General features: G+C 36.3%; 2 protein-coding genes across 2 annotated transcripts; one reads left to right on the forward strand and one right to left on the reverse strand.

Moving 5' to 3' along the window:
* The first annotated feature begins 808 nt into the window (after positions 1-808).
* LOC110668393 (pentatricopeptide repeat-containing protein At2g20710, mitochondrial) lies at positions 809-3283 on the forward strand. Its single transcript, XM_021829598.2, has 2 exons — positions 809-1613; positions 1817-3283. The coding sequence occupies exons 1-2, from the start codon at positions 1146-1148 to the stop codon at positions 2957-2959; spliced, it is 1611 nt and encodes a 536-aa protein (XP_021685290.2). The 5' UTR covers positions 809-1145; the 3' UTR covers positions 2960-3283.
* Positions 3284-4975: 1692 nt separating this feature from the next.
* Positions 4976-5593, reverse strand: LOC110668371 (40S ribosomal protein S5-like). Its single transcript, XM_058143221.1, has 3 exons — positions 5476-5593; positions 5121-5310; positions 4976-5030 (listed from the first exon to the last, which is right to left on the reverse strand). Exons 1-3 carry the CDS (start codon positions 5591-5593, stop codon positions 4976-4978), a joined length of 363 nt encoding a protein of 120 aa, XP_057999204.1.
* Positions 5594-12042: the final 6449 nt, after the last annotated feature.

Here is a 12042-nt window from a genome sequence, read left to right on the forward strand (position 1 = left end):
ACGGCTACTGGCCATTGTTGTCAAGGTTCTCCCTGAAGGCGACGAGGCAAGTATCCTGCTACGGCGCTGGTTCAAGGTGGCAACCAGGTCCTTGATTTTGGTCATCCTTAACCGTTTGAGTGGTTGGCCTGGTTTCTTCGGTTCTGAGTCCAAACCCTTTTGTTCTCTCATGCTTAATTGTGCTTAATTATATTTGACTTTCGCCTTTTTAAAACTTAATTCTTGCTAGGTTTTCTATTAAGACTTTGGCCCTTTCTCTATCTATAATCTTAGGCTTTTTTACTTGTTTGTAACTCTAAGCTTTTGTTAGCCTTTTAATGGTAAAAGATCTTTTGAAAAAAAAAAAAAACTAAAATTATAAATAAGATATACTTTTTTATATTTAATAAGATACACCTTTTCAATAAATGAAAATGTGAATCTAACTCCTCTAGTCTTTAAAAATTTATTTAATAATAATTATTCTTAAAATAAGATATATTTATAGAATTTAAATTTAATTTGTTATTAAAAATTAATTTATTATAATATTATTATTAATATAAAAATTAATAAAAAATTAAATAATGAATACGTATAACAATTACAAATAAAGTGAAACACATGTTAGAAAAATTAGTTATAATAAAATTAATAAAAAAATCTTTTTATAAACTTATAATATTAAGTTATTATTAAGAAATTAACTATTTAATTAATATAATTATAAAATTATTATTAAATTAACTATTTAATTAAAAATTTGTATTTTTATTAATTGATATAAAGTTCTTGTCATGTTTAAAAATAACTATTTTATTTATTATAGATTTATAATTTTTTTAAAATATTAGTAAACAGCTAAACTTTAATAAAATATCAAAATTAAAAATTTGAATTTAATTCAACTATAACAACTAATAAAAAATTATAAAAATACAAATAAAAATATATTTATAGCCACATGTTATATATTCATCGCTAATACTATAGCTTGGCGACGAAGAACTGTCATCAAAGCATGTGAGTTAAACATTAGCAGGTCGCCATCATCATCGTTCCCATCCAAAAACGCCATCGTTTCCTGAAGCCTGGAACTTTTCTTCGCTATCGGTGGGGACTCCAGGGGAAAGCCAAGGAAAGCATAGCAGGGCAGCGGAAGCAATATGAGTTGGTGTGTTTGGGAGTCTGGACCAATTGAGCGGCCCAAGCCCAAACTCTACTACCCAGTATCTTCTTTATCCCTCTTCGAATCCTATACACTCTCGTATCAAAGCCCTTGTCCTATCCTCGATCCCCTCACTCTTTCAACTGGAATTTTTCTTCATTTCTTGGTGCCATTGTTTCAAGAAATGAATTTTGCTCGATTAGTTACTCGTTTGGGTTCCCGAAATACGTTGGTTTCTTCGTTTCACTCGACAACACCATTGCCCGCCCACCATGTATTTGGAAGAGCAGGGATGGACTCACTGAACGAGCTCTACCGTCGGATTTCGCCGGTCGGAGATCCAAAGATCTCGATTGTTCCGATTCTTGACCGTTGGATTGAAGAAGGAAGATCCGTAAATAAAGAGCAACTCGTATCCTTTATCAAGGAATTTCGCTACTACAAGCGTTACTATCATGCCCTTGAGGTATTAGCTTCAGTGGATTGATTCACTTTCCATTTCTTTTTAAAGAAAATATTTCCTTAGAAATGTGAAATATATGGAGAATAGTTCTGTTATTGAATTTATGTTATAAAAAATTTGTGTTATTGCATGTCAAGGTTGATTATATTTGGGTTGATTCTTGAAGTGCTGGCTTCTGATTAGATTATCTCATTATCTTTCCTTAGATTTCAATGTGGATGACTGATAAAAGATACTTTCCACTTACATCCGGTGGTGCTGCCCTCCGGCTGGACTTGATATCAAAAGTTCATGGGATAGAACAAGTAGAGAAATATTTCAATGATATTCCGCAACAACTCAAAGCCCTTGAGGTTTATGGTGCGCTGCTCAACTGCTATGTTAATGTAAAATCTGTTGAAAAAGCAGAGGCAGTAATGCAGAAGATGAGGGATTTGGGTTTCTGTAGGGAAACATTGACTTACAATGCAATGCTTAATCTTTATTATCAAACTGGAAATTTTGAGAATCTTGATGCACTAATGCATGAGATGGAAGAAAATGGCATTGCTTATGACAAATTTACACTTAGCATTCGACTAAGTGCATTTGCAGCTGTTTCTGACATTGAGGGAATGGAGAAGACTATAACAAAGATGGAATCTGATTCAAGGGTTGTTTTGGACTGGGCTATTTATGCTGCCGCAGCAAGTGGGTATACAAAAGCTGGGTTTGTGGACAAGGCTTTGGAAATGCTGAAGAAATCTGAGGGACTTATTACTGGCAAAAAAGAAAATAGTGCATATAACATTCTTCTGACACAATATGCTGCAACAGGGAAGAAAGATGAAGTATTAAGACTCTGGGAACTTTACAAGAAGAAAGCAAAGATTTATAATAGGGGGTATTTTAGCATCATCTCTGCTCTATTAAAGTTTGATGACCTTGAAAGTGCAGAAAAGATTTTTGAGGAGTGGGAATCCCAGAATCTAACATATGATATCCGTGTTCCAAATTTCCTGATTGCTGCATATTCCAGAAAAGGTCATTTGGATAGGGCTGAAACATTTATCAACAGGGTAGTATCAAAAGGAGGGAAACCTGTCGCATCTACATGGTTTCATATGGCACAAGGATACCTTCAGAATAATCAGATTTCAAATGCTGTTGAAATGATGAAGAAAGCAATAGTAGTTTCTAAACCCGGGTGGAAGCCAACCAGTGAAAGTTTGGCTTCCTGTCTGGAGCACTTGAAACGGGAGGGAGATATAGACAAAGCAGAACAATTGATAAAATATCTTCTGGATAAGGATATTATTTCTTTAGATGTCCAGGAAAGATTGTTGAATCGTATGAAAGAAGAGAAGTGAAGCTTGGTTTCAGTTGGGGTATTAAATGATGATTAATTGCTTCAAAATGGCAACACATTCGAGTTCTTGGAGCTAGAGGGGGATAGTAGTGACTAGATATCAGAGGAAAAATGAAGAATGCAAATCCGAGAAGTTTCTTTAGTGTGTGAGCAAAAGAATTGGGGCAGCTTTGGAATAACTAGGATGTTTATTCTGGGAAATATACGCATTAGTTATGATCTGGTCCTTGATAAAAAGCAAGCTACGTCCTGTTTCTTCATTTCAGATTAGCATTGAAAACTGTTATTTAATTGCTTAATCAAAATGCTTTAAGTTTTTCGAAAAGATGGAGTCTCGGTAGATTGGTTTCTCACTTTCTTGAATCTTGATGGCAGCGTGCAATCAATCAGAACAACTGCAGATAGGCTTGGCTGCAGTTTATATAGAAAGCACAAATCTTCTTCCAGTTTGTTGAAACATGGTTAGTCTCGCAATTGATTGAAAGAGAGTGAAAGATCATGTACCTTGCAAGTTGAGAAAAGCTTGAAGTCTTTTATCTTAATGATTGTGAGCCTTCATGATTCTCGCAAACGAATATATATATATATATATATATATATAAAGAGAGAGAGAGAGAAATGGACCAAAATTTAGATGCTTCGCTCATTAAAGTTGCCAGAAACTTGTGTTTCTGTAAGGAAATCATGTTTGACAAATGTAAACTCGATTTACTTTTCAGGAACCACAGTTCAGCAAAAGCTAGAATCGCCAAACATAATCCCGGGAGAGGGGAAAAAACAACAACAACAAAAGCAAGGCTATTCTGAAATGCACCTTCCAATCTTGACGTAGGAGGCTAGAAGATGTTACATGCATCCTTTGAGCGGACTTAAAGGGCTAGAATAATTAGAAAGTCCTCGAGGCATTGCAGCTTTAATTTAGAAATGGGAAGAGCATTGCATAATTAGTATTCTCTCTTTATTGTCTAATAAGGCCCCAAAACAGGTTATAATTTTCTTGGACAGCCACTACAGGACAGATGGCCTACCTTGAAAAATTCTTGTACACATTTGGGTATAAATACACTCGATTAATAAAAAATTAATAAATTATCACTTTAAGTAGACTCTACTATAATTTTACAGAGTGCAACATGTATAAATTAATTAGATTTATATGCTCGAGTGTAAGTAAGACTCACTCGCCTACCAATGCCCTTGCTCGACGTCTTCCACAAAACACGAGCGTCATGAAGAACTTGTTGTACAAAATTACAAACCACTGACTGTGCTGTAAAAACTCCATTTTCGAAATTAATACAAACCCAATTTGAATTCAATTTGTATGATAAAACCTAATTTAACAAGCACTGAATATAATTATAAGCAGCCATAAAATAGTTAACCAATTAAACTTCAAGTACCTTCATTTAACAACATAATGAATTCTTTTGAAATATTTACTTATTTTTATTTCTCTTAAAATTAAATTTTATTTAAATTAAAAAATTATATTCTTTAGTTAAATAAAAAAAATTAATGAAGTTAAATTCTTATAAAACTCTAATTTTCAAACAAGAGAAATAAAAACCTGCTATAACATTTATAAAAAAAAAGCCTCTTAAATTTTGATTAAAAATTTTTGAAAGAGCATTTTGACATTTTAAAATTTTTTATCGAAATGTATAAAATTAAAATTAATTAAAAGCTATCACAATCCCGTCATCATCTAAAGGCTTAAAGCGCTAAAGGCTTAGACGAGCATTTATCTTCGCTATAACACCAGCAAGCCATTATAGATTTAAAAAAAAATAATAATAATAAAAAAATAAAATAAAAGCCTCTTCACACACTCTTTAAGCAATTTAAGTTGCTAATAAATTTTTAATAACATGATAAAACTCCATATAAAAAGAAAGCAATCTTTGCCACAAATAAAGACCAGGTGAACAACAATAGTATGCTCAAATTTTTAGATTAAAACTAACAAAAACCTGACAAACAAAAACTTTTTCCACTGCCATCTTGCAATGATCCCTCAACGGTTGGCCTTAGCAACTCTTTCAATCTCATCCTTTTTCTTGATGGCATAACTGAAAACACAGGGTCATGACCAGAAGTAAGCATAAATGATATTGATTGTTCAAAAGATGAGAGAATGAAAACTTAGAATGAAATTCAACCTGTTGGAAGAGCCCTTTGCAGCATTAGCAAGCTCGTCTGCCAAACATTTTGCAATGGTCTTGATGTTTCTGAAAGCAGCTTCCCTAGCACCAATGGTAAGGAGATAGATGGCCTGGTTAACACGCCTCAGAGGAGAGATATCCATAGCCTGACGCCTGACAACACTAGCAGAACCAATTCGAGTGGCATCTTCCCGGGGCCCAATGTAGTAATACAAAATAGATAGAAACAAAGAAAAAATTGAGTCAAATAGATAAAAAGTTAACAAACATAAAATCCAAAGGTTCACAAAAACAGGGACATCATGTAATGAAATTTAAAAATCCAAATTAACCCCAACATCTGATTAGACACCAGCATAAAACCCAATAATGCACCTGTTAATCACGGCATCCACAATAACTTGGATTGGGTTTTGATCAGTTAGAAGATGAATGATTTCCATGGCATGTTTCACAATCCTAACTGCCATCAGTTTTTTCCCATTGTTTCTTTTGTGCATCATCAATGAGTTTGTAAGCCTCTCCACAATTGGGCACTGGGCCTTCCTGAAACGCTTAACTGAGTACCTCCAGCAGTGTGTGGAACGTAGGTTGCATGCTTGGCCGGTTGGACTCCAACGTAGTCAATCAAGGAAATATCATTAACCTGATGCACAAGAAAATTCTCCAGTGAAACCCAATTGAAAAGATAGAATTGAACATATCAGTTTTAAATATTACACCAATATGGCCCCAAGCACACAGATTTAAACCATACTCATATTAAAGATTCAAGATTCGAACGGCATGTCATATGCTCATGAGGCAGCAGCCATCAATTTAAGCCAAAGTTCATCAAACTATATAAGCCCAAAAAGAAAAAAAAAACATATTAAAACAACAATGGGCTATGATATTTCAAAAACAGGGTAGTGTTCAAGATAGGCAAAATAAAGCAAATGATAACAACTACCTATCACAATTTCACTAAAGCACAAGAAACAACTTAGATTGGGTGTGTACCATACTATGTCTGCATGAGGCTACTTACATTGCCTACAATTACAATTAAGCTCAACATGTTGGGCCCACAACAAAACAAGCAAAAGCAACCTACAAACATATATCTCCATGCCATAGCTATATACTTCCTAACTACAACATTATTATCACAATTCTTTAACCTCTTCCCTCAATTGAGAATTGCAAGAAGGCACATAAACCAAACAAATTACCTAGAATTGTGGACATCATTCGACTAGTATCTTTACTAAGAGCATCCCTAACAAAAAAATTTACAGGAAAATTTTCATAATAAAAAAAAAAAACTCAAATTAAAGTTAGAACTTGAAAAACTACCCCACATTCACAACTGGCAGGCACAAAGCAAAACAGAACCTTCAGAAAAAAAAAAAAAAAAAAAAAAAAAAGAAGAAGAAGAAGAGAGAGAGAGGGAGAGAGACAAAAGCAACAAACTCAGAACTCCACACACTCTCTAATATATGTGATATTTCATTTAAAATGATAATATTCAATAAGCTAAACACAATTCTATTCCAAATATAAGAACAGAATAAAAAAAAAAACCAGTAAAGATTACTCAAAACACAGATTAATAGATCAAACGAAAAATAAAAACATCATAATAACATAGATCTACACATACATATAATTGCAAATAAGATTTAATCATGACCTAATCGAAACATTAATCAGGCGCAAAACATATTTTATTAAGGGCTCCCGGCTTATCTTGGTATCAGAGCCTGATTATGTTTGTATTATACATACTTCATTGGTAAGTAGGGGAGAAATCCTTAAACTCTTGTATTTCTCTTAATTTCTGTATCACTGTTTTCTGCCATCTTCTCTTACCTTGGTATATCGGCTGGAAACCAGTAACTGCTTAACTCCTTCTTAGAAGGTAGAGCGATCTCTGGCCACAACGCCACGTACCAAATATGGCTTGTCAGACACCTAACCCTGTTTCTGAAACTCATCTCCAAACCCCTTCTCCCTCAGAGATTGTTAACCTCACTTCTTCTCTTTCTTTTTCTTCACCACTTCGGCGAACACTATCCTCCAGAATTGATAATCTCATAGAAATATCCACTTTACCTGAAGATGCTCAGGTTGGAGAATCCCTCCTTCCTCTTCTCAGTCCATACAACATCTATAGACGATCTGGATCTTTAACCAGATCTATCAGATCTCTCATTTCATCTCGAAGATCTTTGTCAAAAGAATATGTTCAGCCTCGGAATGGACCAATGCTCTCTCGAGTTCATCTCACGAACAATATGTGACGTTAGAAATCCCTCATGACTCATCCCCAGATGGAGACAAGAAGGGTTTTCTCATCTTCACTTTGGAGCTGTACGACTTATCCTCAGTCTACATGGGAGACGAGGTCTTCCAGTTACAGCTAGAGTGTCTCTCCTTGATACACGATTCTTGCAGTATGAACATGCGGTTATAGGAACCTGCCTCACCACTTTGCATGCTGGGAGCGTGGTGTTGACATTCTTCCCAAACTATAATCTCTCGCTAAGAGATCCACATCTTAGCACTGCCCTTAAAGTTCAGGTTCAACTCACTGGCGCTGCTCAGGTGACCTCTTCGATGATGGCCACCTTACACCATCAAATCATCTACAGATTGCAAGATCATGCTGTAGATCTTTCACAGCCATCTGTCTCCAATGATGCTCTGCTTGTATTGGTCATCAAACCACCCCAACAATTGTTCGGATACCTAGGCAATCGCCTAGAAATGAGCTTGAATTTCATTACAAAGGATTGGTTAACCAATTATGAAAGGCTTCATTCAACCTCTCATCCAATCCAGACATCGAGTCTTCTTCGTAAGAAACCACGATGGAACAGGTGCACCGCTTCAACCTCTCGACATTCTACGTGCTCTTTGCTGTATTCCACTCATGATGGTCCAGCCATTAGAAAAGGAGCAAGACTACTATCCCATTGGAGCAGTAACACCAGACAATCATTACATCTATCCTCAGAAAATAGATGGTCACTGCCCCTGGGATCTCCCAGGTTCTGGAGCATGCGATGAAGATTGTGATTGTCAAGACAATTACTGGGAAAATGAATATGACCATCCTCTGTCTGATAAAAATTGGAGGAAGCTCACCAAACAAACAAGAAGAGCCTCTTGCAAGCCACAACAAGTTCTCAGCAGAGACTATCCAGATAGTAGCCCATGGATTGGTATCCATGAGGAAACCAAACAGAAGAAGCCTCTTCCTATCTATGAGCTTGCCCTTGAGATCATCAGAAAGGAAGGAAAGAAACTACCCCCTCTTAAACCAGTTTCTTCTCCTCCTCCTGCACTTCCCCTAGTACAACCTTGTATGATGTTCTCACCTGCCTCCTATGAAGCAGATTTTCCTCCATTGGCACAACAGACCGACCAGACCAAGATCTCCACCAGACCTTTCATTCACTCAACTAAGGTTGATAGTGAAGGTCAGACAACCCCGATCACTCAAGCTGAAGAAGTTTTAAACTGGCAAACCAAGAATGTCGTCGAATAAGACACTACAACGTATTGATTCCAAGATTGACCAGGTCCTCACCAGGACTCAGCATGTTGATCAAAAGATTGACTCCTTCACTGCTTTTGCCCAAAACATGTATAAAGAGCTCCAAAGCAGAATTACCCAGCTTGATAGAGATCTGAAAGCTTTGATCCAGCAACGGAGATTTGGTGTAGAATTCAATCAAAAGGAACAGAAATAAGAAGGTCAAGAAACAATTAGCCCAAGTCGACGGACTTGCACAAGCCCACAAGCTGATCTCTTTTAGCCCATTCAGCCCTTTCACTGCCCAAACAACTCCTAACCCTTTCCTTCCTACACCTGAACCTGCTTATTCCCCTTTTGGACCTTTTAACTATTCATATGAACCACCTCCAACTTATCACCCATCTCCTTTGTTCAAACCTACTCCAACACCTGCCAGGTATGAGCAAAAGAGTCCATCTTCCTCAGAAGAATCCCATCCTTCAAAAGGAAGATTGATAAAGGGAAGGACAAAATGTATCCTGATCCTCCTCCACAGCATATGGTGTCCATACCCTCTGAGCCAGAACCAGAAGAAGATTCTTCTGAAGACTCGTCTGATGATAGTGAGGATGGACGAATGGATATCACAACACTGCTCATGGCTGATCCTCAGCCAACAACCTCCCAAACAGGTCCTTCACCAACTACAGATTCTACCAGTGGCACTACAGGCCCTACAGGGCCTCCTCAAGACCCCCATGTTGAAATTGTCCGCTTTGGCCATAAGCCTCACGGTTTTGTCCCATAGGTGGAATAGAGAACTTCCCAAGAGGTCACCCATCCTAGGATTTCTCTCAAGTGAGCACGCTTAACCCTGGAGTTCTTCCAACACTCCAGGCCATTCCACCAAAAGGCACATCTAGTGATTAGTTCTCATATTTTATATATCATTACTTTTTGAACCCAAGACGATCTTTGTGCTTTGTTGATGTGGGATTTGCCTAAGGGACCTTTCTTCCCCCCTTTCGGGACTCAACGTCCTAGCTGAGGTTTGCACCACCATCGCCCAAGAGGACACGTGAGCGGTTCTGATACCAATTGTAACGATCGGGCTCCAACCACTAGAGGAATTGTACGCTTTGGCCATAAGCCTCACGGTTTTGTCCCATAGGTGGAATGGAGAACTTCCCAGGAGGTCACCCATCCTAGGATTTCTCTCAAGCGAGCACGCTTAATCCTGGAGTTCTTCCAACTCTCCAGGCCATTCCACCAAAAGGCGTCTCTAGTGATTAGTTTCCTCATTTTATATATCATTACTTTTTGAACCCAAGACCATCTCCGTGCTTTACCGATGTGGGATTTGCCTAAGGGACCTTTATCCAAACCTCACTTATGAGGAAGAGCCCATAGAAATTCTGGCACATGAGGTGAAGCATCTGAGAAACAAGCAAATATCTCTAGTGAAAGTGTTATGGAACCATCATTCAGGCCAGGAGGCTACTTGGGAGTGTGAGGAGGACATGAGGAGACAGCATCCACAACTGTTCAGAGACTAAAACCAGGTAAAATTTCGGGATAAAATTTATTTAAGGGGGGGAGAATTGTAACACTCCTATACTAAGTAGTCTATACATTCTATTGTTTTGGTGACTAGTGTCTGTCCGGACAGTCAGAATGTCTAGAACTATATCTGTGTCATTTAGAAAAAGTCCCTTAGGTAAATCTCACATAAGCAAAGAGCGTAGATGGTCTTGGGTTCAAAAAGTAATGATGTATAAAATTGGGAAACTAATCACTAGAGGCGCTTTTTGGTGGAATGGCCTGGAGAGTCGGAAGAACTCCAGGGTTAAGCGTGCTCGCTTGAGAGAAATTCTAAGATGGGTGACCTCCTGGGAAGTTCTCCATTTCACCTATGGGACAAAACTGTGAGGCTTATGGCCAAAGCGGACAATTCCTCTAGTGGTTAGAGCCCGGCCGTTACAATTGGTATCAGAGCCTCTCACGTGTCCTCTTGGGCGATGGTAGGGCAAACCTCAGTGAGGACACTGAGTCCCGAAAGGGGGGGAGAAAGGTCCCTTAGGCAAAACCCACATCGGCAAAGCACGGAGACGGTCTTGGGTTCAAAAAGTAATGATATATAAAATGGAAAAACTAATAACTAGAGATGCCTTTTGATGGAATGGCCTGGAGAGTTGAAAGAACTCCAGGGTTAAGCATGCTCGCTTAAGAGAAATCCTAGGATGGGTGATCTCCTGGGAAGTTCTCCATTCCACCTATGGGACAAAATTGTGAGGCTTATGGTCAAAGCAGATAATTCCTCTAGTGGTTTGAGCCGGATCGTTACAGGCCTCCTTTCTTCGAAAAAAAAAAAACTTTTTTTTTAATTTCATTTTTTATTTAAAACCCTGTTTGGCCTTTTAGAATTAAAAACAGCAACCCAACTTGGGTAGTCAAGTGCCGCTACTTTCCTCTCTCTGTGTCGCCTTCTATCTCTTGAGGTGTGATTCACTTGTATATTTGGTTGTTTAACAATGATTCACTTGTGTTTAATTTTTTTTTTCTTAGATTTTTATTATTTCGAATTATAATAATAAGATAATTGATAGGCTCATGCTTCCTTTTTTTTTTCTTTTTTACTTTATAATTATTACTTAAAGTCACTCAACGTTATGAGTTTTATTTCATAAAAATAACTGAATTTTAATTTTTTTTTAAAAAAACTCACTCAACTTCAATTTGAGTATCATTAAAGTCACTGTGATCAGTTATTACAGGTTTTCAAATTAATATAAACTAATTTTTCTCTCATAATCACTCAACTTTATATGTTTTTCAAGTATCGTTACTGAACTTAAATTTCTTTCTTAAAATTCAATCTCCCTCAATTTTAATTTGAATAAACTTAAAATTCCTATCACCTGTTGGTTTATAGGTTATCATAAAAAATAAAAAATAAAAAGAAAATATCTCTTTACATCTCTCATAATTTTACCTTTTTAATAAAATTTTAATAAATTTCAAATGATTACTCACAATAATTTATTCACACTAACAGCATCATGTAATACTCTAGAGATTTAAGAAATATATAATTTATTAAGTTGATTATTTTAATATTTTTTAATATATGTAGAGATTTATTTTAAAGTTTAAAATTTAAATTTTTACTATTAAATTTGAGTGCATTTAGTGTAATAAATGTAACACTGTTTATCTATAATTTGAATGAATAAAATGAAATAATTATAATTTATAGAGACAGCCACCAATTATTTAATTTTTCCTTCCAAATTATAAATAAATAGTATTATATTAAATGTGCTCAAATTCAATAATAAAAATTTAAATTTAAAACTTTTAAAATAAATCTCAAAATGTTTTCAAAATATTAAAATAATCAAATCAATAAATCAT

This window comes from Hevea brasiliensis, chromosome 3 (assembly GCF_030052815.1).
Source record: "Hevea brasiliensis isolate MT/VB/25A 57/8 chromosome 3, ASM3005281v1, whole genome shotgun sequence".
In the NCBI taxonomy this organism is placed as follows: Eukaryota; Viridiplantae; Streptophyta; class Magnoliopsida; order Malpighiales; family Euphorbiaceae; genus Hevea; species Hevea brasiliensis.